Source organism: Chenopodium album, chromosome 3 (assembly GCF_948465745.1).
Source record: "Chenopodium album chromosome 3, dcCheAlbu1.1, whole genome shotgun sequence".
NCBI classification, from domain to species: Eukaryota; Viridiplantae; Streptophyta; class Magnoliopsida; order Caryophyllales; family Amaranthaceae; genus Chenopodium; species Chenopodium album.
In genome coordinates this window covers 72,215,895-72,238,823 of record NC_137836.1, presented here as the reverse complement: position 1 = coordinate 72,238,823, position 22,929 = coordinate 72,215,895, and the positions used below count along the sequence as shown (strand labels likewise).

Genomic DNA, 22,929 nt, shown 5'->3' with positions numbered 1-22,929 from the left:
GGTACTATATTAATGAATGCAGAGTTTAAAAAATATATTATGTATTATTTCAAAATTCATGCCTTACAGAGAGCTACAGAGAATAATCATGTCACTCACCCAGCCTTATCAGATCTATTCAAAGAATCACAAATATGGTCAGAGAAGACACAGAATCAAACACTTGGAGCACCAACAAAGCAGCATTTATCTTAATGTAAAGATTCAAGCTTTTGAGATATGCTCAACTCACACAATTATGCTAAAATCGGGTTTATGGGAAAAAAAAAAAAGGATGTACATTGCCTTAACTTTTGACGAATTGCAAACCGTTAGCGTTGGCATAGCGTTCCATGAATCTCATGAACCTGTCCCATTCTCGGGGGGTGCGCATGATGTACCTTGCTTCAATCCCTGCTGGCTTCCCATTAACGAACCTTGCATTCACACTGGTGGAAGAAAGAACACCTTCCTCATCGATCATGTAAAACCCAGTTATATCACCAACTTCCTTTGATGAGTCAAAGACAGAGGGCTGATCAAATCTAAATATAGCCGCACCATTAGTCCCATCCTTTGATTTTGTTAATTTCACATCTGGTATTGTAAGTTCATCGGTGCCTTGGATGAACTGAATTTTTGGTTGAACCATCATCACTATCTGACCAACCGGTGCAGAAAATGACCTTTTTGATGCCCATCTCATTGGACGAAACCTCAACTGAAGTCCATTGAATGAAGAGTGTACACGCTGGGGAGTAGCCAAAGAGAATACACAAATTCCTAAAAGATGAGAAAACTAAATCAGTTTTAATCATTAAATTGAGATAGAACACTAGCTTAAAATTCATATACTCTAGAGTATTGTTATTCAAAAAAGATTTAAAGTCACTGCCAAGATTTTTAATTTTTCTAAACCTTAATCAGAAGAACAACCAGCAAGAACTAATTAAGAATTGAGATTTTACACTGATGTAATAGTTGCCTTGTCAGTAAAATGACTCAAGAGTCTACAACATTTAACAAAACAAGAATTTCAAACCTCCCACCCCAAAGGCCCAAACCACCCACCTCCACATTACAAAAATAGTAGGTCTAGTATACAACTGGTGTACCCGTGCACTATATACATCAAACTTATCCACCCCAAAACATATTAAAGTCATCCTTGTGCAATTACGAAATTTACATAATTCGGGGTGACTAAATGTGTTGTATACAATAAACCCATTGCATCCAAAACCCTCCAAAATAAAGAACAACCTCACAAACAAACTGAACTTGCACATTTGAATCCCTCAATATTCCAAATGAACTTATCAGCCATCATCCCATTACATCACATAAAATTGAACCTATGGGACTTCAACACTTAAACTAAAACCTTTCTTTCCTCTGTTCTCAACAAAATTTCCATCATATAACTTGTTTTAGATGAAAATTTAATAACCATTTAGTGAAACCTTAATCACTTAGCTAAACCCTCAATTACCAATGCCATAAGTAATCTTGAATTTGGATTGCATTTTTGTATTCCAACTAATTAAATTAATTAATAGTGTGTAAAAAAAGAAATTATCTACAAACTACTGTTCCTGTGTTAAATTCAATGAAATACAATTATACATAATTCCCACCTCCAATCATGCTAAACAAAAACAACCAACCTCATAAAATTGGGAAATTTCCCATTTCAAACTATTTAAAACTAGAAATTAAAATGCAATGCAATGCATAAAAACATAATATGATGCTGCAAATTTCTAGGAAAAAATCAAAGAAAGAAAAGGAAATACCTGGGTTGGAGGAAGATTTGTGAGAGGAGCAGTGGGAAAGTGGAGAAGAACAAGTAAGAGATTGAAGAGATGCTGCCATGGAGTTTGATACTGGGATTAAATTAGTGGCAGAAAAAGTTTATAAATTTTCAGTGGAATTTTTTAGGAAAGAGATGAAGAAGAAGATGATAGGGGTCATGTACAATCCAGACGTTTGGTGTGTTACAATATCAGCCATTCACTTGGGGTTCCTTGCAAAGTGCAAATCCTAATTACTCCAATTTTTCACCTTCATTAACTTATCCATAATTAAATGAAAACTACTGTGTAGCCCGGGCGTTGTACCGGTTGCTACTTTAATTAGAGCTTGTGATTATCAATTATATATACATTTATTTTCATATTTATAGCATAGCTTATGATTGACTTAGATGGTTAAGTAACTATAATTCTTATAAAAGATTGGGTGTTCGAATTCCCTTATCATGACGTTCTTAGTAACGCCTTTTAATATATTAGCTTATGATTGGCTTAGATGACTATAAATTATAACAGTTTAGCTATTAGTAATCCACTCATTGAAATGATTTCAATAAGTATTCACAATATTATATTTTTTTCTTACGAATAATTTGCAAACATTGGTCAAAGTAGATGTAATGAATAGTGTCAAAATCCCTAATTGGACACTCATAATGGAGGGATCGGAGTACTCTTTAGCAACTAGGTTCAATTTGTTACAATAAGATCAAATAAGTTTACAAAGGTAAAAAGAAATAAGGTAAGATAAGGTGAAGAAAATGCATCATAAGTCGTTGTTTACTTCGTATGTATAAAGTTCCATACTTTTTTTTCTTGCACTTATTAGCATTTGAGTTTATCCACATTATTCCTACATTCACTAAACTTTTTCAAGAGTCATTAGTAAACCAGTACATCAAAAGAAAATAGAGAGAACATGTGTTATTTATTCTGGTTAGATTAGAATATATTGTACCAAACTATTAGGCACAACAATTCAGATTGAATCAAATCAAAGATTTATACCAAATATTTAAATATTTAGATCAAAACACCTTAAATAAGATGAAGATGAAGTGAAAAAAGCATGAATTATTAAAGTTTGTTAGTTTTGTTACAATCCTCAATTTTTCTCTTTAATGATAAGGATAAAATTTTAAAACATTGCAACTTAATAAATTATGCAAAAAAATTAAAAGTTAATGAATTAACTTAATTGAATGGGACTATTGGAATTTGGAACTTCGGAAACAGTCTGCTAACCTTGATAGAGGTCACATCTTTTATGGGCTGGATGTGACTTAGAAATTGGGCTTTGAAAATCTATGTTGGCCCATTTTAAAGTATTGTTATTATGGATAAGGTGAATTTATGAGTTCTTAACTAATTACTCACAAGATTAGAAACAGGAAGCCTTCTTAGCTCAGTGGTAGAGCGCGTGGCTTTTAACCACGTGGTCGTGGGTTCGATCCCCACAGACGGCGTAAAGATTATTTTTTTAAAATTTTATTTTGCTCTTTCAAAAAAAAAAAAAAAAAACTTGTGATCATTAATTTGCATAGGTGAAATTCCTTCAGCCACCATTCAACATTTAAGGATTTTTTTTTTTTTCAGTCATCATTCAATATCTAAGGAAATTTTTTCAGTCATCATTACATAAGCGATTGTGCTTCTATAACTTTATTAATGCACAATAAGCATCGTGCACATGTGTCCATAACCAAACATATATTGATAATCAGCCATAAAAACTATTTTCGATTACAACCATTTGGGTACGTAATTTATTAATCATTGGTGCTTGCTGATGTTGAACCCATCCCCTCACACAACCATGAATGTTCATGTAACCTTCCTCAAAATAGCCCTATTAAACCAAATTGACTCAAGCCATGCATCCAAAAGTCCTCCTAAACCAACTCATTTGATCTTTCACTCAATAATGGAATTAAGGAGTTGTGAACTCACATGGCACCCATGCAAATAATGTACCTCATCACTTTGTCAATTATCCAGCAATTAGCATCACTTTCATCAATTCTTAAACACAAAACATTATTATTATTATTATTATTATTATTATTATTATTATTATTATTATTATTATTATTATTATTATTATTATTATTATTATTATTATTATTATTATTATTATTATTATTATTATTCATCATATAATAATCTATTACTCATAAAAAAGATAGTAGTACCAAACTACCACTAATTTGGTATGTGTATGAGCTGGGCCACATGCGTGTGCATGTGAAATTTAGACTAATTATTTTTAATTAACTCTAATTAAATTAAACTGTTTAATTTTATTAGTGGGAAGAATGACGGTTTGGTGGGTCCATAATATGATTGATACTAACATGTTCATCACTACTTATCTCCCATTATTTCTCTCTGTTTCGAATTAATTCCTTTAATTTGAATAATTGAATTGCATGTTTTTTTCATCCATTTATACGATATAATGTCTCTTATAAATATTCCACCGTATTCAGAACTCTTCACTACATGCATCCTTGTACTTCTCCATATCATAGCCTTGCACATACTTCCCTAGTCCCATATTTAAAGATTCATTTTAATTAGTACAAGTTTGTTTGAATTTAATTCTTCAAATTTCTCTTTTTAATATATGATTGGTTTTATACGAATTTGTTAATTTTTTGTTTAAAGCGCGATTGGTTTTGTGAAATATCACATAGGAGGCACAAAAAAAACGGAGGCTTCACATGCACAATATATATATATGTGAGTATGTATTCTGCATTGGTTAAAAAATAACTAGAGGGTTAATCACTTTATTAAGCTAATAAGCTACTCTTTTATTATCATATAATTTTATGGTTTTTTTGTAACCTTATTAGGCTTTATCAAGTGAATTCTCTGTTTGAATGGTGGATGCAGCTCAAACTCATACTTAACACTCTTGTTGATCTTTTTCTCTCCCAATTAAAATATCTGTGAATTGGATATGTAATATTTTTGCTGAACTTAAACTAACTTAATTTTAAAGTTGCATTTTTAATATATGCACTTCATATTGTTGCTGAATTTAATTTATTTATAGTTAAATAAATTAAATTATTTATGTTGAATTTATTTTGCTTAAGAACCAATTACATGTTTTTCCCCAAGGAACTAGCTAGTGTCATTGTATGTATAAAGTAATTCAAAAAGAATTTTATGTCATGTGATGAATAAACATGAGCTATTTTTGAAGAAATTAATTCATAATTAATAAAATGCATTATTTTTGGAACATTTTCATAATTAACTTATTGATCTTGTACACTGATATTAACATAGGTTATTTATCATAATTCTTAAAAAAAAAATGTCATTTTTCTATTGTTTAACCACAACTAGCCTTCAAATATTTTTTTTCTTCAAACTTTATAAATTCCATCTTAAGTACATTTATTTTATTCTTCAAACTTTATAAATAGCCTCCTAAATAAATATCATTTCCATTTGGTTATTAACTACATTAGTATGAATTTATAAATTACATACTTGATACACTAGCATGGGTGCATTCTACATTTCTACGTACTTAAATGATATGGAATAAATAAGTTTGTTGTAAATTGACACTTGGTATAAAAATTTTCTTGTAAATGTTCATGATTGATAATGCATCTTTGCTCCAATTTTATGTTTTCTACATTGATTTTTATTAGGAACATATAGGAAAATATTTCCATGAATTAATAGTATTTTTGTTTTATTTCTTAATACTACCATTTCTTTTTAGTTGTAACAAATGAATTTTTTATGTCTTACAATTAATACCCCTTTGTTGCAATTAAAATTAAATGCAGGTAGTAGTTTTACTTTTGTTGCAACATCTTTGAACAATTGCTATGAGTTAAATTGTGAGTCCGATGAAAATCAGCCAAAAAGTATGTGCATAAACATAGCCATAATATGAATTTGCATTATTATGAACATAAACATATGATATCTAGTTGAAATCATGTGTTGATTTGAAATTAAACTTAGCACCGATTCTTACTTGTAATGAACTAGCGAACTACTCCACATTTTGTTAGAATTTCACTCGATTGTGTAGACATCTAATCAAACATTTAGATGTGGTAAGGTTAATCAACTAGCTTAATTAGTTAAAATTTTAATTAGGGGATAATACTCAAATTATTAATAATATATAACATTTTCCTTAGCGACTCTCTCTCGCTAAAATAGTAAAATCTAAACATTAAATAATAATGCAAACTATAGTGATTTAATTCAATAGAAGGAAAAAAAATTCCTAAGAAACTTTTTTTGAATAGAAATTCCTAAGAAACCTTTAAAAGAAAGATAAAGGCTTAAAGACAGTTGCTAGCATAAATTGCAAAGAAAAAAACGGAGGAAATTAAAAAGAAAACAAGGAAAGCAAAAGGAAAGAAGCAAGAAGCATAAAGTTTCTGATTGAAAGGCTAAAAAAGTATAAATTTTACAGACATTTTATCTCATTAAATTAGCTTTTATTTTTACAAATGCTATTCATTTTGACAAAAAAATTTAATATTTTATAGTATGAAGATTATATGAAGTATAAGGGTATGTAATTGTAATAATTTCACTAATTATTTCACTAATAATTTCAGGGTAATTGGTAGCGACATCACCTTTTTGGATATTTTAATAATATTAGAAAACATTGCATGGAAGTGAATTTGTTTTGTTGCAGTGTCTGGTTATTCCCATAACATGTAAAAGATTCCTCTTGTCCAACTCAATCATCCATTTCATCATACAACTAACCCAACTAATAAGTATTCCTTCTTATACAGATAATTATTCAGATAATTAATCAATAATCACTACTACTAAAGTTCATTTTCCCCCCAATAAGATCTAAAATTATTTTCTTTTTTAAATCTCTTCAAATTTTATTTCCAACATTTTTTTTTATAAGACATTAAGAATATTGAAAGCTAATAGATGTAAAAACAATTCAGTATTCGGTGAGATGGTCTAATTTATCTTGACTTTTAATTCAAAAAAGTGTTTTATTTATATGTAAAATTGTTTAATTAAATTTATTTTTATAAGAAATTGACAAGAATAAAAATAAACTCATTGTATCAAAACTTGATTATATGTATGATTCATTTATCTAGTCATTGTTTTACTTGTGCGTGAAACCATCTTAATAAAAGTTATATTTATAAGAAATTGACTGGAAATTTTTTAAAAAAAAAAATTTATGAAAAACCTTAATTCATCAAAACTAAAATAAAAGTAATGATATTCAATTTATTTTCTCAATAATTGTTTTATTTGTGCATGAAATCATCTAAATAAAAGTAGTTTTATGAGAAGTTGATTGAAATGAAAAACCTCAATCTATCAAAACTTATGCGGTGTAAAATATGTTATACTGTATATAGTTTTTGTAATAATATTTTATAAATAAATATATCATACATCGCCTTGAGAAAGAAAATAATTTCATACAAGTTAAACTTCTTTGATGACATAAAAATAATTACACCTTATTAGTTAAAATTTCTTAATAACTAATTAAAGACACTTGCCAGCTTAATTAGTCATTATTACATCGTACTAAAACTTATGTGGAGATTGTTGTAGCCTACACCTTTTGTAAATTAGTCCATATGTTTTTGGATAAAGTTGAGAGCTTTATAGACTTTAAGACATAAACTTGACTTGTAGTTGAGTAATAGTGACACTTAGTTTCAAGAATCTTTGTCATACTTGAAAGTTACTCTTCTCCCATTTTGATCAAACTTAGGACAATGTTCTTTATCATTTTGGCCATGCACCTTCGGGATTCACACTCATTACTCTCTTTTCCTTATTTTTTAATTAACATCAAACAACCAATTTCATTTATAGTCCCTCACTCCGTCCTCCTGATTTAGGGCCTGTTTTGATTTATTAAACTAAGCTGAACTGAAGTGAATTGAATTATTTATGAGAGCGGAAAATTAGGAACTGAACTGAACTAAAATTAAGCTAAAGAGAACAGGTCTTTAGTTGTTATAAACACACTAACATCGCAATTAGTATGTGAACTCAAAATGAGACCGCAATTATATTGACTCAATCCCTTATGTTTTCTCCTCTCGAATAAATCAAGCTAAATCAAAAAGCAATAAAAAGATTTCCAAGAACAAATTTGGTGATAGCATATTTTGAATTACTAATGCCTCCCGATGAACCACCCTATAAAAAAAAAATTAAAAAGGTTTTCTTTTCCCATTTTTACGTATTAAGATAAAATAAGACACATTTTTATAATAAAAATTACGAATAAATAACAGATCTAGGAAGAAGAGGGTGTTCTAAACATGGGAAACTACTTTCACAAAGAATTGATCGAACTCTAAAATTTCACCTGCCAAACTTATAGGGGATTATAATTAAAGTATTAATTGTCTTTTAAGAAATGCAAGAGCCTAATTAAAAGATGTAGTGCTGCATTATGCTTTAATAAACAACTAATAATCAGACAGATTTCCTCTAATTAATTAAACACTAAACACCCAAAGTTAATCTTATTTTACAATCATATTTACTTAATATTATAGTTGACTAAATTTATATTAACAGTAATAGAAGCAAGTAAGAAACTTAGCTTAGAGAAACACATTCTCTCCATGTTTATTGTCGGAGATACTCCCAATAATTCCAAATTTTTTTACATCTTCATTTCTCTTCTTTATAGATTTAACATCTTATTTTATATAATCCAATTTGATTAAATAATTACACAAAATATTTATCTAATCTTTTATATTATATAGTATACTATTATGTACTTAATATTATGGTGCTTATTTATTAACCAATCTTATTTCATTTATCTTCCTTCTTCTTCTTCTTTGTTCTTCCACATTTTTTCAATCAAACTCCCCTGACCCACAAGAGCCCACCTCATGTTATTCATTCAGCAATCATGAAAAAGTAGTTACACTAAAATTAGTGTAAGTAATTAGTAGAAGATCACTTAATAACAATAATGCAGCTTATACTTGAGTTGTCATTCTTGTTGTTCATCCTCTTTTACTGTTACATTGGTTGTTGTTACACTGTAAGTGCCGCGAATCACAGTGATGAAGCCTCTGTCCTGTTATCGATTAAATCGAGCTTAGTCGATCCATTGGACCGGCTTCATGACTGGAAGTTTTCATCTGATGTAAATGATTCAGCTCATTGCAGTTGGACTGGTGTCTACTGCAATGAGCTAGGATTCGTCGAAAAGCTTGATGTTTCACACATGAACTTGAGTGGGAAGATTTCTGATGATTTTCAACAGCTGAATTCTCTGTCATATCTGAATTTATGCTGTAATGGGTTTACAACATTGTTGCCGAATTCTGTCACAAATATCACTTCTTTGAAGTCCTTAGATGTGAGTCAGAATCTGTTTTCTGGGGTTTTTCCTGTGGGATTTGGTAAGTTTGATGATCTGACTTATTTGAATTGTTCTGGGAATAACTTTGAGGGTGATCTTCCTACTGATTTAAGCAATGCAACTCTCCTCGAGACTCTTGATCTTCGAGGAAGTTACTTTGCTGGATCAATTCCTGCTTCTTACATGAACTTGCAGAATCTGAAGTTTTTAGGCCTGTCAGGAAACAATTTGACAGGCCGAATACCGCCTCAGCTCGGTCATTTGTCATCTTTAGAGACCATGATTCTTGGGTATAATGTGTTTGAAGGGGAGATTCCTAGAGAGTTTGGTAATCTTACCAATCTCAAGTACTTGGATTTGGCAATTGCTAATCTAGGCAGCAAAATCCCAGCTGAATTAGGTGGATTAATTCAGCTGGATACACTTTACTTGTATAAAAACAATTTGGAAGGCAAAATTCCTTCTACAATTGGTAATCTTTCATCCCTAGTTTCCCTTGATTTGTCTGATAATTTATTATCAGGGGAAATTCCTGCTGAAATAGGTGAACTGAAGAACTTGCAGCTGATAAACCTGATGTTTAACAAGTTATCAGGTTCAGTCCCTTCTGGGATTGGTAAATTACCTCAGTTGCAGATTCTTGAGCTTTGGAATAACTCGATTTCCGGTCCTTTACCGAGTGATCTTGGTAAAAATTGCCCCTTGCAGTGGCTAGACATTTCATCCAATTCATTTTCGGGTGAAATTCCAAATGGCCTTTGTGATCAAGGTAATCTCACTAAGCTCATTCTGTTCAATAATGCTTTTGATAGTTCTATACCAGCTAGTTTGTCTAAATGTAACTCATTAGTGCGTGTTCGAGTCCATAATAACCGCCTTTCTGGTTCTATACCTTTGGGTCTTGGGAAGCTACCTAAGCTTCAGAGATTAGAATTGGCAAATAACAGTCTGACTGGTAGCATTCCTAATGATCTTGCTTCTTCGCCTTCTCTATCGTTCATCGATTTATCAGGAAACCTCCTACATTCTTCTCTGCCCTCCACAATTCTGTCTCTTCCTAATCTCCAAACTCTGATGGTCTCAAAAAACAATTTAGGAGGTAAAATTCCAGATCAGTTTCAGGACTGCCCTTCACTTTCTGTTCTTGATCTGTCTTCGAATCACTTTACTGGTATGATCCCAACAAGCATTGCTTCTTGTCAGAAACTAGTCACTCTAAGCTTAAAAAACAACCAATTAAGTGGTGACATTCCTGAGTCTATCGCGATGATGCCTTCATTAGCAGTTCTAGACCTCTCCAACAACACCTTAACAGGCCAAATCCCGGAACATTTTGGTAGTTCACCAGCTTTAGAGATGTTCAATGTGTCACATAACCAGCTTGTTGGTCCTATTCCATCAAATGGTATACTTAGGGCTATCAACCCAGCTGATCTAGCAGGAAATAAAGGGCTTTGTGGTGGAATCCTTCCACCTTGCTCTGCAGCCTCACCCTTTAGAGAAGAGAATCAGAATCTCCGAACCAAACGTGTCCTTACAGGTTGGGCAATAGGGGTTGCAGCTGTTTTAGCAGTAGGAATTGCAATCTTAGGGGGCAACATTATGTACAAGAGGTGGTACGCAAATGGCACATGCTTTGAGAGATATGATGATTCAGGCAATGGGGCTTGGCCTTGGAGACTAATGGCCTTCCAAAGACTCGGGTTCACCAGCAATGACATACTTTCCTGCATCAAAGAGTCCAATGTTATCGGAATGGGAGCTGCTGGTGTAGTCTACAAGGCTGAGGTACCGCGACTCAACATGGTTGTGGCAGTCAAGAAGCTGTGGAAAGCAAAGACTGACATTGAGGCAGGGAGCGCGGGTGATGATCTTGTAGGAGAAGTGAACCTTCTAGGGAAGTTAAGACACAGGAACATTGTCAGATTGTTAGGATTTCTTCATACTGATAAAGATGCTATGATTTTATATGAGTACATGCATAATGGAAACCTTGGAGATGCTTTACATAATAAACAAGCAGGGGGGTTGTTAGTAGATTGGGTGTCAAGATATAACATTGCAGTTGGAGTTGCTCAAGGACTTGCCTATCTTCACCATGACTGTCATCCACCAGTCATACACCGAGATGTTAAGTCCAACAATATATTGCTTGATGCCAACCTTGATGCAAGGATTGCTGATTTTGGATTAGCTAAGATGATGATCAAAAACGACGAAACTGTCTCTATGATTGCTGGTTCTCATGGTTACATAGCCCCTGGTAAGTCCCTAATTCTATTTATTTTCTACAATGTTAATGATATCTTATCTGAATTACTACCTCCATTTCATATTATTTGCAACAATTTGACATAAAGTGTGAGTAGAAAACATCTAATCATTGCAAATAATATGTAACAGATGTGGTATTAACATGGATGTTGCACCCATAATAATGTAGGATCAATACTCTTTAATTCTTTGCTAAACTAGTGGTTTTTTCTGATCTTTTGTTGTGATGCAGAGTATGGATACTCATTAAAAGTAGATGAGAAGAGTGATATCTACAGCTATGGGGTGGTACTATTAGAGCTCATAACCGGGAGGAGGCCGATAGACAAAGAATTCGGGGAGTCAATAGATGTTGTAGAGTGGATAAGAAACAAACCAAGAAACAACAGGTCATTAGAAGAAGTGCTTGATCCTACCCTAGCAGGAAACTGTAAACATGTACAAGAAGAGATGCTGTTAGTGCTTAGAATCGCGCTCCTTTGCACCACAAAGGTACCTAAAGACCGTCCCTCAATGAGAGATGTGATCACAATGCTAGGTGAAGCAAAGCCTAGAAGGAAAAGCAGCAGCAATAGTTTAACTACAGCTAACATAGACAAGGATAAACCTGTTTTTACTGCTTCTCCTGTAAATGGCAGCATATAGCCTAAACCCGAATGAGACCGAAATCTTGTCTCTCTAGGATTAACTAAGTTATCCTGCATATTCTTAGTTGTAACTTTGTATGTAGCAATTTTTTTTGTCCACTTTAAATTATATTTTAGTTTCTTGTTATATTTTGTAATCAGATTGAAGTTGGTGTTCAATAGATCAAAATCAAAAGAAGGGGGTATAGATTAAATTTCTTCAAAAGATAGAATTCTCCTTCAAAATTGTATCCTTTATTGTAGATTATTACAAAGGAAGCCTCGATACTTCTTGGAAAATAATTCAAATCTTTATATAATTGCTTAAGAACTTGATGTGATAAGCTTTGGTCTACATAACTTATTTGGCCAATTGACCATATTGGTATACAAAGTATAAGTTAACACCTTTATGACATATTGGTATATAAATTATGCTGGCGACATATTGGTATAAAAATTAACATGTGGCGACATATTGGTATATAAATTAACAAATTGTGACATTTACCCCTATTTTTTCTTCGGATGAAAGAGCTAGCGTGTTGTATACTTCAAAATTTTGTTTTAATTACTTTTGCAATCTTATTTATTATCATAATATACTTATTCAGCACCAAATAATAATTTTTCCCTCTTCCCTTCCAATACAATAACTTTGATAAATCAATCAAACAATAAAACCCAAAAGAATTAATAAACAATAAACAAAATCTCAATATTAGTTATTTAATTTCAAAACCAATTACTAGTAGACGCTAACTTTCATTATTACTTCATTTGTATTATACCCACAACTTTGTAAATCAACAATATAATAAGAAAAAATATATATATGAGTGTTTTTTTTTTTTAAAAAAAAAAAAGAAAAATCTACCCTTGTGATGCTTCAATGACCAACGCCCTCAATACATTCAAGCTTATATCCCTTTGCTCAAGCTTTCCTATTCGTTTTCCCCTAGCTTCTTTCTCATTACTTTTGGGCTTTCAACTTTTTTTTTTTTTTTTGGGATTTTTACTTCATAATTTTTTTAAATTAATATAAAAAGTAGAGAAAAGTACAAAAAAAACAAAATGTCAAATAAAAGTTATTAGCACTAAAATTAAGCGCGTGTATCATACGCATATCCTCCGACGAGAAAATAGGGGTAAATGTCGCAATTTGTTGACTTATATACCAATATGTCGCCACCTGTTAATTTTTATACCAATATGTCGCCGGCAATAACTTTTATACCAATCTGTCATAAGGATGTTAACTTTTATACCAATATGGTCAATTTAACTGTTGTTTTACAACAAAGTGAGTGTATAGGTAAGTGGCTAAGTGCAGACTTGCAGGTTGCAGCATTATTGCACGTTGTAAAATTTATCTTGTACCCGAGTACACCTATAAATAAACATGGACGCAAAGCGAAAATTATGCAAAAATTGCAACAGGACTGAAGGCCCAATCCCAAAAATCAGAGGACCAAAAGCCAATTATACTGAAGGCCCAATCCCAGTAATTGCTGAACGGAAAAATTTATTTTAAAAAAAAAAACGACATAAAAATATAAATTGTTGAGAGTGGGATTTGAACCCACGCCCTTTCGGACCAGAACCTTAATCTGGCGCCTTAGACCAACTCGGCCATCTCAACCTGCTGCTATTATTTAGTAAATTTTATTATTAGAAATTTGAGCTTCTTTAACATGTTACAATTGCATAATTTTATTTATTTTGGAAATCATTTATGGTAAATCCAGATTGTGAGCTTCGGTCTGATCTAAAATTGTAAACGAGGCGAGTTCCTAATTTATAAAAAAAAAAAAAAAAAATTGTTTTAAAATATTTTTAAAACTCGTCAATAAATAAGCCTAAATATGAATATAATTATACTGGTTCATATAAAGTCTAAAACAATGCAACTTGATAATTTCTATTTGTTAAATAAAAATAAATAAATAAAAAAAAAAACTCGTTATTATGAATTATGATTATGAACAAACTAGTTAAAATAGTTGATTCATCAAATAACAATACTAGATTTTATGGTTATTTTATATTTAGGACTCAATTAATATGCTTTATTTTAAGATTTTCAAAGTTCAAGTGTACAAAAAAACTAGTCATTCACAAACGCCATAATTTCCTAAACAACCCAAGCTTGAAAGCTCGGGCTTAAGCTGATGGTTGAGGCTTAGAAATATGTTATATACTTTATCAAAGCTCAAGTCCACCTAAGCATGATCAACAATGCAGCACTCAGATCAGTATAGCCTTTTTTGTACATGGAAATGACAGACATGAAGAGAAAATTTCATTTCTAAAAACTTGTAACATTGTATAACAATAATTTAAACTCGTGATATCACAAGATACAAACCATACCACTAGATCAAGCTGTATTAAGTTAGTCCAAAGACATTTACTAGGTGTCTTTTATATGTTAATACAAATTCAATACTAATTTTTGCATATCAGACGCAGAGATATGGTTGTTTTGCTAGAAAGTATTTGCAAAACAATAGTCGTAAAGGACTACTGACTACTGATAGATCGAGTAACAGGTACATATAAGACTTGTAAAGACTCTATGGAGTATGTTGCTGGTCTGCTCAAGCCCAATCAACGTGTTCCTCTAGTTTAAACACCGAGACCTACTGTTATATCAGTGTACAACAGTAATCGAGTACAACCTTAACACACAAAGAGTCTGTCCTTAGAACCTTAGAAGTTTAAGTTAACACTCGGGGTAATCCTTTGTCTCCCTACTTATAGGATTACCCCGAGTGTTAACTTGTGTGCTACTAAACTTACTTCATAATCTTGTTGTAAATCTAAACAAAAGATGGAAAAAAAAAATACAAATAACAATTAAAAGGGTGTACTATATAATAAACATAGATAATTGCAGCTGACAAAATGCCAAAAATGCAGCAGGATAAGGACCATTGCCATTGAATCAGCACAAAATTTTCAAGAGGAATATAAATGCTAATTAGAGTTAGATATTGGACCATTTTGTCAGGAAAAGAAAGAAGCGTTGGACCAAATTATGAAAATCAATAGAGTGGCAGAGTACTGGGAACAAAAATAATTGATGATTGGACCAGTTTTAATCTTTATATGCAATAGTCAGCAGCCCATTATAGCAAACAGGGCTGCAGTTATGAATGATGAAGATAAGGTGGATAGATATAATGTCCGGAATTAATAAATAATAATCACGACTTTATGTTGATAGTGTAATTTGAACGGATAATGTAAGGATTTCACGTTGATAGTATAATTTGAACGGATAATGTGAGTTTGAAATCTAAATGTGGAGACTGGAGATAATAAAATTTACTAAGGAAAAAAAATTGTATAAGATTGTTGAGAGTGGGATTTGAACCCACGCCCTTTCGGACCAGAACCTTAATCTGGCGCCTTAGACCAACTCGGCCATCTCAACGTGTTGACTTTATTGTCTTTAATTTATTTGATTATCAACTAAAGAAATCTTCATCTTTAAAAAAAATAAGTTCCAAAATAAAAAAAATACGGAGTAAAAAATATGTCACTTTATAGTTTCTAGGATTAATATTACGGAGTAATATTCATTTTTATTTCTCTAATATACACATAATATTTTAGATGATTGTTTCGGTTCTTTTACAACATTAGCCTTCATTCATATTTTGCTCGGAAGATGAAGTCTGCAAAGAATTATACAACATTACTACCTCGGTTAGTTTATGTACTCGAATTTACTTTGTATTCATAGTTACCGTCTACAGTAGCCTATGTTTCTTGTTAATGTAGGGATGTTATTCATGTTAAAAACAGTTGATAATATAAGAAAACTGTAGTTGAAAGATAGATCCAAGTCAAGGAAAATGTGATTAAAACAAGAGGGAATGATAAATTGATATTTGTAAACGTTGATGTAAAGACAAACATTAAAAAAATCGGATGTACAGTACATTCGCTATAAAGTTACCTTAAAATGATTAAAAGTTACCCTTTAATGAATGACAGTTACCCATTTATCCTGATATAAATAAAAGCTACTTATGCTTTATTAAAAAAAATTGCCCAAAAAAGTGTTAATATTACTGTATATCAAATGTACACAAAAGCTACGTTAAAAAAAAATATATGTATACAAAAGTTTTTGTAATGTAAATATGTTTACCAAAAATAAAAGTTTTTGTAAGGTAAATACCAGTAAATAAAATTCCCCTTAAAATTCAGGCACATTGGACTTACAAAAATAATATAAACGGAGTAAAGGGTATAATATGTGGTCGTTTGATAAAAAATACAAGATTGAACTTGAAACCAAAAATTTGCAATTGATATAAATACATCAAAATCTAGTCCGAGTACTTCGCAAAATTTTTTTTTTTTTTTGGTGTTCCACCCGATTCACCCTTTGGGCTAATCCGGATTCGGGGATCAGTTCTGGGTGGTTAGGTTCCAGTCTCCTCCCGATTGTTGTTGCGGGGGATCGAACACGAGTCCTCCCTACCAAGTGTAGTCCCAATCACCACTACACCAACAACCAATTGGTAGTACTTCGCAAAATATGGTAAAACGGATGAAGTAAAGTACAATGAAGTTCAATTTCTGAGATAGATAAAACCCACCAACAAATACAGTATTGTATCCCGTCAAAAAAAAAAATTAAAAAAAAAAAAATACAGTATTGTAAGCCGCAAAATGTCCTGGCCATTAGATACAGCAACAAATACAAGACTAATACAGTAGTACTATTGTCATACAATTTCACATCTACACTACAAAGAAATTACAGAATAAAGACTTAATTAAGAATAGGTATGATATGCCAGCCTCAAATAGCAAAAATGAAACAGAGCATCACAAGTACCGGCAATTGCAACTATTGCACATTGTCGAGTATAAGTCGAAATATAGCACCTAGGACAAGGCAAAAATTACAGCAAAAGCCCGATTTTTTTTTAATATAGAATGTCATAGACTCAGCGATGTAGAAGGTAAAAGCAAGGCTTCATAGAGCAGAAGCCATATAAATTTAAACCCATTTCCATTACAAAGGCAAAATCCAAGTTCATTCAGTATTTCGAAACACCAAAGAAGCCTTACAAGTTACAACCTAGCACCCCATATATATATTTACACTAACAGAAAGCCAACCCTGACAAAGTATGCAAATCATGTGTACTAAAAAAAACCCAAAAACCAAAAACTTGTGGTAGAATAAGGGGGAAAATCAAAAGGAGATTTTGATGAGAAACAAATATATGAGAAGCAGAGGATCAGTTGTTACTAGGCAACGTATGCGTTGTACGAGTATGCAGCACCATTGTACTCTCTTTTCAGTATTTAGCTTCAGCTTTTTTTTTTTCTCTGTATATTAAAACATGACGAAGAAATGGACTATATAGGCCTGCTTCTTTGCTTGGCACTTCTCTCTTCTGATCTTGGAGCTGAATGACAAGAAACTAAAAATTATTTGAGTATTAGACTATACAGAAACAGGAGAGATTTTACAGCAAACTTGAAAAGGCGTCAGCTTACCAAGTCCATTAGCTTCAGATGTCCTCATGATTCTAAGCCGCTTCACAGAGCTGAGGAACATCCTGTAATGGTAACAACCAAAGGCGGATGTAGTGCATCAGTCTTGTGAAAATGAAGAGTAAGGAATTGAATTAATGAAGTTCAATGGGAAGTAACAGTCACTATTACAAGTAATTCCAGAGCTGTGATTAAGAAAGGTAATCAAGCTTCAGTTATCCAATTATATACAGAGTCACTCTTTATCCCAGGCTTGTAGACAATATACCTTATTTTCAAGGAAAAGTCTACCACAGTGAAAAACTTCCCATATAATAAATGGCCCCAAGCAGGAAATTTCTCAGGCAACTAAAGGTTAACAATTAACACAAAATAACATCGACCATTCCATGCAGAGTTTCCAAAATAAGAAAGACTCTACCCTTGGAACACGATTACAATCCAAACCAAACAAAACAAAATTAATTATAGTGAGCCGGACACCATGTAATTTGAACATGTCTTTTCCATGTGAATCCACTGATTTCTATAGTAATTTAAGAAGACCAGCAATAGGGGGGAAATGGAGCAGCACAACACAAGTTGTACTCTTAGATAATGACATTTTGTCATATCTTATGCTAATGATTGTGGAGGTATATATTCCAAATCATCTATAACTGTGTGTCTTCAGAGTTGGCCAGGATTTAAATGTGTTTTAAAGTTTACAGGACCACCGCATCGCTATTTTACGACTTAAATCAGATAGCACAATGTATCCAACATTACAACTATCCAACTTCAATATGGTAATGCTAGCTTCAGTTAATTAAAATGTCAAATTGGCAACAAAAGTTTATAAAAAATAAAAATAAAAACACCTCGTTGTCACTATGGCCCTGTACTTTTTACCTTGCAAAAATGCTTTTAAGGATCATAGAGATTTAAGTCAGGGCTTATAAGTTTAGTCCATTACTATGTTCAGTTAAAAGCTCATAAAATCCAAATAAAGATCAATTAGGGCTAATAAAATCTCCGAGAAATTCAAGCACGCTCAATTAAGTTAAATTCAGCTCCGAGAAATTCAAGATTTTCAGGTGAAAATAACTTATTATACACAAACAAGGTCAACAAGTGAGAACACCACGCTATAGCAAAGTCATGCAACGCCAAATTAACATGGCAGAGTATTGGCGAAAAGAAAATGAAGAACCAAAAAAAGTGTTTGAAGCATAACAAATCTAAGCATAATCTGAAATTCTGAATCAAGTGGATATTACATACCCCCATGGAACATCTCCAACAAGCATCCAGTCTCCGTCTTTGTCTTCGTATGTAAGCACAAAATCCGATGATCCATCTAACAACTTGGAGGGTCTCGTTGTTTTGGGCATCAACATAAGCTCCTCTCCGCTTGATTCTGAGGAACAGTAAAATTAAGTGACAATCAATCACTACACAGAAATATGTTTCATCATTTCACATGTTTTAACTATTGCAATACCGCAGCCGCCTAGCAGGACAGCACTAAGACCTCATGCTTTTCATCCTTAACTTGAATTTTGAGTCACTCTTGTCCATACAACTATTTGTTCTGATCATAAAGTTGCTTTAAAGTTTACGACATTAAACCTTTTTGTTCTTTTTCTCCCTTGATAGTTAAGCATTTATACCCTTTCATGACATTATCCTTTTAACAAGAAAACACAAAGCCACCACTAATATAGTAATATGTAAACCATTAAAGAAAGCAACAAAAATATTCATATCAAATCAAATTAGCATATTAAGAAAGGATCCTCGTGTTTCATCACTTAAATTAATCATCTTATATTAATCCATCAAGCATATCATTTATATCATCAGCAAAACACAATGAAGACTGGAAAAGGAGCAAAGTTGCAGGATCATACTCTCAACAGCTCGATTGGTGAACATCTCCTCCAACATTCGCCCTAATGACTCGTAGCTGGAGTGCGCATTGAGATCAACCTTCCTACCAATAGCAACACCATCCATATTCACTTTCACAAACAAGCAACTTTTCTTAGGAACTGTCTCCTTGGCATTACCCTTCTCATCAGAACCATACATCACATCTTTCTGTTTCATTCCATCAAACTCTGCCTCATTCTCTCCATTCGAAACCGATTTCGATTGGTTAGCCATGCTGTTCATTCTGTATGCCCTTATAGGAGGCCATCCCACAACTTGACTGCTTCCACACAACAATAAACAACATCCCAACAAAAATTCATCATCAAAAAAACTTTCCACATAATAAAATGACTAAAACAAACAGAACCAACACTATACACCCAAATTCAACTAATCTCTAATCTATGAAAAAACCACCAATAATCAAGAACAAATGTCATACATCCAAATAAACCAACAAATTACACACCCAAATTCAACCCAAACACATAATCTCTAATCTATGAAAATACCACCAATAATCAAACACAAATATCATACAACCAAAAAAAAAAACCAACAAATTATACACCCAAATAACCAACAAATCATACACCCCAAATAAACCAACAAATAACACACCCAAATTCAACCCAAACACATAATCTCTAATCTATGAAAATACCACCAATAATCAAACACAAATATCATACAACCAAAAAAAACCAACAAATTATACACACAAATAACCAACAAATCATACACCCCGAATAAACCAACAAATTATACACCCAAATAAACAATCACCCCACCAAAAAATAAACCAAAATCATGCAAAAAAAATGGGGGAAAAACAAAATAATCAGCAAATAAAAAATTCCCAAAAACAGAAATTAATGGAAAAAAATATAGAAGAGACAAAGATACCTAACAGCAGTAGGTGAAACAGCTCGCTTAGTACCAGAAGAAGCATTGTGATTGTTAACAGGAGCAGAATTCTTAACAGAAGAAGGAGGCCTTAAACCCAGAGAAGAACAAGAAGAAGCAGAAGAAGGAGAAGACCCATTATTATTATTACTATTATTATTATTATTACTATTATTAGCAAAATCTTTAGCAGTGAAAATCCTTGGAATTTGATTATGATTCTTCGAACCAAGACTTAACCCAAGTCCTAATTCAAGCTCAGAATCATCAGAAACCTCAAAATTAACATTCTGATGATGATTATGGAGGTGGGTATGATGTCGATTATGGTGGTTTAGGTTTTGCTGCTCAACCACAACTTCTTCCTTAGAAACAACCGTTGATTCTGATGAACCACCACCACTAGAAGCATCTCCGCCGCCATTACAGCCACCCATTACAGCTTCCATTGAAAATTCAGTGAAATTTTGGGGAAATTTGTTTGATATTGAGAGATTATTGAAGAAGAAGAAGGGAGAATTGAAGAAGGAGAAAAAGGGTAGGTAAAAAAGGAAGAAATAGAGAGAGAGAAAGGTGTGGGTGGAGATAGTGATGAAGGGTGGGTACCTACCTGTCTGGTATTGTGCTATGGGTCGTTTTTATTTTTCTTTCTATTTCCCTTCTTTTCCTCTTTCTCTCTCTTCACTTTTCATCAACATATATGATGCTCATTCTTGCCCCTTTTTTTTCCCTTTCCCGGGTTTTGCTATACGTTACTCTAACAGTCTAAGGGTTTGTTCTCTTCCGTTGAAATTCAGTTCAGTTCAGTTCAACTGAGTTCAGTTAATCGGAACAGGCCCTAACACCCCGTTTGACAAAAGATTGTTATATACAACCGGATATGATATATATCCATTAGTATTATGTTCTTATTTTGAAAATTGTTTTTCATTTAATTGTCAAATGAAAAAAGTTCAAAAAAAAACTAAACTGAACTAAATTGATTGAAGCTGAACTGAACTAAAATAAGCTGAAGAGAACAAACCTTTATTATAATACTAAGACTGTTTGTTTTAATACCAACATAGAATTTTATTGATACCAACAACATATTTTGCGTTTGTTGGTACTATTAAAGATGTATTTTAGGATTATGATAATACCAACAAAGATTATTAGAGTCCTTCAGGACTCGAGCAATTAGAGTCTCGGAAATTCTCGTTGAGAATCTAGAGCTCGTATTCTTTCTGTCTCTTAAAAATTGTCTTATTCTCAACATTTTATTTTGTCTTTTAGCATGTGACCTATAAAGGAAATAGAGTGACCATGGTGAGTCGTAAAGACTACATTACGGGGAGAAATGTAAATTGAATGGAATATACAAAAAGGAAATTGAAACGTACAATTTATACAAAATAGAAGGAGTATATAGGTATTCAAATACTTGTTGAAAATTAGTAATTTCCACATGAAACAATCAAATTATAAATTTATTATTTCGTCTTATCACATTGATCACACCATGTAGTTGCTTGTAAAAGGACAAAGTAACCCCTATAATACTGACCGAATATCCCTGTAATGCTGATCAAGTAACCTCTAAAACATTGACGAAATAACCGCTATAACATTAACTAAATAATCCAGTAATACTAACTAAGGACACGTTCTCTTTAGCTTAATTTCAATTCAGCTCAGTTCAGTTCAATTCAGTTCAGTTTCTAATTTTCTTCTCTCATAAATAATTTAGTTTAGCTCAGTTCGATTCAATTTAGTTCAGCTCAGTTCAATTCAGTTCAGCTCAGCTTAATTCAATAAATCAGAAGAGACCCCAAGTATTCAGCATTCTTTTCTAATTTTCTTAACCTTTTTTATTTTTTGAATTAATTTCCTTCTCAAATTTACCCTTCGGAAGTCCCTATCGTTTGCTTTATTTGGGTTTACCTTTGGTTGGGGTTATAGTTTAGGTAGTAGATGGGGTTGAATGGGTTGATGGTGGTGGACATGGTGGTTTTTGGAATGATGGGAATCTGACCCCATTTCCATCATTTTTCTTATTTCCCTTCGATATTTTATTTCATTCTTTTCGCCGATATTTTAAATTTTTGTTGCCCTCTAGTTTGGTATGTGTCGGGTAGTTTTGCGTTCTAGAAGGAGTTTATCAATTTAATTTCCTATTCATTATTTGATTACTTGAAGATTATATTGTTTAAAATTTTGGCAAAGTTTTGTAGGGATGGCAGTGAGTTGTGTCAAGTCCGCTTATATACTACTCCATCCTTTTGTGTTTGTCCTTTGACTAAGTATGTACCTTTAGTTTTATTTTTATAAATTGTTGTTCAACTTGTTCTAAGCAATAAGTTTTTAGTCTAAGGATGTCTTATGCTCTTAGCCCACGTTTCCAATATGTCAAATTTATTCGAAACTAGAAGCAATATAAATACAAAAATTAAGGGTCTGTTCTGATTTACTGAAAACTAATTGGAGTTGAGCTGAGCTGAAATGAAATGAAATGAATTGTTTA

General features: G+C 32.3%; 3 protein-coding genes and 3 non-coding genes across 7 annotated transcripts; 2 read left to right on the top strand and 4 right to left on the bottom strand.

Annotated features, from left to right (window-relative positions):
* Window positions 1–163: 163 nt before the first annotated feature.
* Window positions 164–1,974, bottom strand: LOC145624148 (photosystem II reaction center Psb28 protein-like). The gene is made up of 2 exons (XM_081677114.1): window positions 1,776–1,974; window positions 164–762 (listed from the first exon to the last, which is right to left on the bottom strand). The coding sequence occupies exons 1-2, from the start codon at window positions 1,852–1,854 to the stop codon at window positions 287–289; spliced, it is 555 nt and encodes a 184-aa protein (XP_081533240.1). The 5' UTR covers window positions 1,855–1,974; the 3' UTR covers window positions 164–286.
* A 1,213-nt stretch (window positions 1,975–3,187) lies between these two features.
* Window positions 3,188–3,259, top strand: TRNAK-UUU (transfer RNA lysine (anticodon UUU)). The gene has a single exon. It is a non-coding gene; the product is annotated as a tRNA-Lys (tRNA).
* Window positions 3,260–8,617: 5,358 nt separating this feature from the next.
* Window positions 8,618–12,275, top strand: LOC145616227 (uncharacterized). The gene is made up of 2 exons (XM_081670924.1): window positions 8,618–11,440; window positions 11,684–12,275. The coding sequence occupies exons 1-2, from the start codon at window positions 8,782–8,784 to the stop codon at window positions 12,094–12,096; spliced, it is 3,072 nt and encodes a 1,023-aa protein (XP_081527050.1). The 5' UTR covers window positions 8,618–8,781; the 3' UTR covers window positions 12,097–12,275.
* A 1,363-nt stretch (window positions 12,276–13,638) lies between these two features.
* TRNAL-AAG (transfer RNA leucine (anticodon AAG)) lies at window positions 13,639–13,719 on the bottom strand. Its single transcript has one exon. It is a non-coding gene; the product is annotated as a tRNA-Leu (tRNA).
* A 1,716-nt stretch (window positions 13,720–15,435) lies between these two features.
* On the bottom strand, window positions 15,436–15,516 carry TRNAL-AAG (transfer RNA leucine (anticodon AAG)). Its single transcript has one exon. It is a non-coding gene; the product is annotated as a tRNA-Leu (tRNA).
* Window positions 15,517–17,095: 1,579 nt separating this feature from the next.
* Window positions 17,096–21,150, bottom strand: LOC145624146 (auxin-responsive protein IAA12-like). 2 transcript variants are annotated; one of them, XM_081677112.1, is made up of 5 exons: window positions 20,427–21,150; window positions 19,496–19,797; window positions 18,867–19,002; window positions 17,607–17,668; window positions 17,096–17,530 (listed from the first exon to the last, which is right to left on the bottom strand). In XM_081677112.1, exons 1-5 carry the CDS (start codon window positions 20,873–20,875, stop codon window positions 17,466–17,468), a joined length of 1,014 nt encoding a protein of 337 aa, XP_081533238.1. In that variant the 5' UTR covers window positions 20,876–21,150; the 3' UTR covers window positions 17,096–17,465. The 2 variants fall into 2 exon arrangements, with proteins under 2 accessions (XP_081533238.1, XP_081533239.1); XM_081677113.1 differs by having other exon boundaries at window positions 17,096–17,515; window positions 20,427–21,149.
* Window positions 21,151–22,929: the final 1,779 nt, after the last annotated feature.

Excerpts from the sequence above, each read along its gene's own strand:
- LOC145624148 (XM_081677114.1), bottom strand. The coding sequence starts at position 1,854 with ATGGCAGCATCTCTTCAATCTCTTACTTGTTCTTCTCCACTTTCCCAC. Across the intron at positions 763-1,775 it reads CAAATCTTCCTCCAACCCAG|GAATTTGTGTATTCTCTTTG; the intron begins GTATTTCCTTTT and ends CTCATCTTTTAG.
- LOC145616227 (XM_081670924.1), top strand. The coding sequence starts at position 8,782 with ATGCAGCTTATACTTGAGTTGTCATTCTTGTTGTTCATCCTCTTTTAC. Across the intron at positions 11,441-11,683 it reads TCATGGTTACATAGCCCCTG|AGTATGGATACTCATTAAAA; the intron begins GTAAGTCCCTAA and ends GTTGTGATGCAG.
- LOC145624146 (XM_081677112.1), bottom strand. The coding sequence starts at position 20,875 with ATGGAAGCTGTAATGGGTGGCTGTAATGGCGGCGGAGATGCTTCTAGT. Across the intron at positions 19,798-20,426 it reads GTTTCACCTACTGCTGTTAG|TCAAGTTGTGGGATGGCCTC; the intron begins GTATCTTTGTCT and ends GTGTGGAAGCAG. Across the intron at positions 17,531-17,606 it reads ATCTGAAGCTAATGGACTTG|TTTCTTGTCATTCAGCTCCA; the intron begins GTAAGCTGACGC and ends AATAATTTTTAG.